Source organism: Mycetomoellerius zeteki, unplaced genomic scaffold, assembly GCF_001594055.1.
Source record: "Mycetomoellerius zeteki isolate Tzet28-1 unplaced genomic scaffold, Tzet1.0 scaffold966, whole genome shotgun sequence".
NCBI classification, from domain to species: domain Eukaryota; kingdom Metazoa; phylum Arthropoda; class Insecta; order Hymenoptera; family Formicidae; genus Mycetomoellerius; species Mycetomoellerius zeteki.
This window is the reverse complement of record NW_017258006.1, coordinates 1-2,781: the sequence shown is the minus strand read 5'-3', so window position 1 is coordinate 2,781 and position 2,781 is coordinate 1. Positions and strand designations below refer to the sequence as shown.

Genomic DNA, 2,781 nt, shown 5'->3' with positions numbered 1-2,781 from the left:
TTTGCGCAGTTCGACGGCGATCATATTTTCAGAAAAAACGCTACGGCTATGGAAATTCAGTTTCGCGATCATTGTCTCCGCGCCGTACCGCCGTCCCATTTTGTTAATAATTTCACGTCGACGTGATTGCGTACATTCTCCATGGTCTTACCGAATACCGCGTTGTTCATTAATTTGTACAAATTTTTTTCGAAATCATTTTTCGCGCGCGTTCTAAATTGCGTATTCAGTTCGATGTAATCACGGAGCCAGGTGGATTGAGTGAATTGCAGTACCCTATGTATCTTCGTTACGCGAAGACCGTGACGACTACATTGCTGCAGGTTGCGGTAGTGGATGACGTAACGCTGCTTATCGTACAGCGTCGCGAGCAGTTTATCCTCGCGCTTGCCGGGCGGCTTATCGTGCGTCGGGCAAAAAGGCAGGTCTGTGTGTCGATCGTGCAGATGTTGTGGATATTCGAGATCGACTTCGAGAATGTAACCGCTGGGCGAATCCGGAGCGATCGCGCTCACGTCGAAGTTAGCAGCGTCTTCGACCCATTGAAATTCGGCGTATGACAATGGTTGACACATCGCCCACTCGTACAGATTGTTCACGTCGTAGTACATTAAGTACGACGATGGTTTCAATGAGTCGTACGAACGCATGTACTTGTTATTGGCCTGCGCGTATCTGCCTGAACATTGATTGAGGCCACCGCGTATACCGCGCTTGATGAACATGACCATATCAATGTCGGTGAGCAACTCGAATTTTATACGCGTATGTTTTAACATGGCATCCCATGTGAAACCAGGTAATGTATAGTAATGTGCATGATCAAGATCATAACTCTCTACACAACTTTCGCGGAAATTTTCAAAAATGTCGGCTAATAACAAGACATCGGTTTTTAAGTACAGATCGCTGCACTCGCCGAGCGTTCGCACAGAGAATCGCTGCCAGACGTTCGCAGCGTGAACGTAATCGCTCTCGGATACGGTATCGTCCGTCAACGAACTGTAAAATGATTCGCGCGGTGGTAAGCGCGTCATCCAATTTTTCAACGCAGTCAACGTACTCGTACGGAAATACACCTTTACGAGTCAGTAATTCAAATTCTTCGTCTGATAATTTTGGAAATTCGGAACGTACAATTTTTAATTTATCTTTGTCGAGATATGACGCCAATTTATCAAGACTCGCACTCAAAAATTTGAAAGAATCGATGAATCTTAATTTTACGCAATTATTATTAAAATTCTTTTCATTTTTTTCTTTTGTACTATCTACATGTTTTGTGAAGGAAATATACTTTTCTTTGGTTATCGGTAGAACATCTACTTGCCCATCATACGCGGTAGCGATTTCTTTTATAATAAAATGCGCGTCGTATCCCGATAAATTATGAAACACAACAGGAATATAGAATGAATTTTTATAATTAAAATTACAATTTGCATGCGCTGGACCACTTATCTATCGGTAAGATGACAATGATCACGGACTCGCGTATCATCCTGTGCTAACGGCTTCTTACAGATGTGACACCGCGTCGCGCTACGGTACGCCTCCCATTGCTGTTTAGACAACGTTTGCATTGGTACATTGGCGGATACCAAATTTTTAACGCGATGCGCCAAGTCTTGGAGTTGGCGCGCGAACCACGCTATACAATCTTCATCGCGACGGAAGTGATATGACGACAACGAGTTGTCATATGAGCAGTGCACGTAGTATCCGATGCTAAACGCTTCTAGTATACTGCTGATACGCGTACGACGATGCGTCTTCCTTGGAATCCGTCTTCCGCAGCACGCACTCCAAGTCAGCATACACGATGAACGGCACTCGTTCTTGGTAATTATAATTGTCGAATTCGAGAAATTTGTCGTCTTCGCTCGGCAGTCGAATGGCACAGTCGTTGATTTTTTGACAATCCACTTCGTGCGTCAGTAACTTTGCGCTCGAGCTGAAGTAATGAAGACACCTGCAAATAAAAAATTATTTTTTCTACCGTTTTTTAAAATGTTTTTTTATCAATTTTTTTATCACGCTTACCGGTCACAGAAAAATTTCTTATTCTTGTTCCCAGTAATTTGTAATCTTACAAGGCGAGACAAATTCTTGATCCACGCAAAGTGGTCTAGGTTGTCGTCGCGTGGATCTTGTAGGTACAGGAGATTTATGTGTTTCTCCTTCTTGTCACCGGTGAGCCGCAGAGGAAGGATCTGTTTATTCTCGATGCCATATACGTTGATCGACACCATGTTCAAACGTTCGAATTTCGGAATGTCTTTTAAAGTCATCGGAAACTCGATACCTGCGAGGTTCAACACCGACGTGTAATGCGGATACGATGATTTCCGATCCACTTTTCTTTCTGCCGGGTATAGAGCGGCGACCACCGACCACGCGAAGCACGCATTGTTCATAGATTTCACGTTGATCACCACTTTTTTAAGCATAATTTCCTGCGGTACGTCTATGTGGCATCCCGCGCGCGTAGGATTCAGTTTGTTCACGTTAACAGTCAAGTTGTGGATTCGCGATAGCGCCCACCCGCTGTCGCGTTCTTGGAACTCTTCGAGTGACGTCAACGTGGGCTCCATGACGCGTGACACGTACCACTCGCGCAAATCGGTGCATCGATATAGTTCACTTTTCTTAGTGTTTATACTTTTATTAGCGCGTTTATCGTTCGTCGCAAATTCACCGTTGAACGCGGTGTTCACCTTCACACTACCGTGTCTCCATACAGCGTCTCGCACTCGAGCACTACATCGCCAGCGTCTTCTA

At 44.6% G+C, this 2,781-nt stretch overlaps 1 protein-coding gene across 1 annotated transcript; it reads right to left on the bottom strand.

The window, feature by feature from the left end:
* Window positions 1-1,728: 1,728 nt before the first annotated feature.
* LOC108730820 (uncharacterized) lies at window positions 1,729-2,594 on the bottom strand. Its single transcript, XM_018460747.1, has 2 exons — window positions 2,044-2,594; window positions 1,729-1,972 (listed from the first exon to the last, which is right to left on the bottom strand). Exons 1-2 carry the CDS (start codon window positions 2,592-2,594, stop codon window positions 1,729-1,731), a joined length of 795 nt encoding a protein of 264 aa, XP_018316249.1.
* Window positions 2,595-2,781: the final 187 nt, after the last annotated feature.

Coding starts and splice junctions, on each gene's coding strand:
- LOC108730820 (XM_018460747.1), bottom strand. CDS start 2,594: ATGGAGCCCACGTTGACGTCACTCGAAGAGTTCCAAGAACGCGACAGC. Junction 1,973..2,043: donor AAGAAATTTTTCTGTGACCG/GTAAGCGTGATA, acceptor TTTTATTTGCAG/GTGTCTTCATTACTTCAGCT.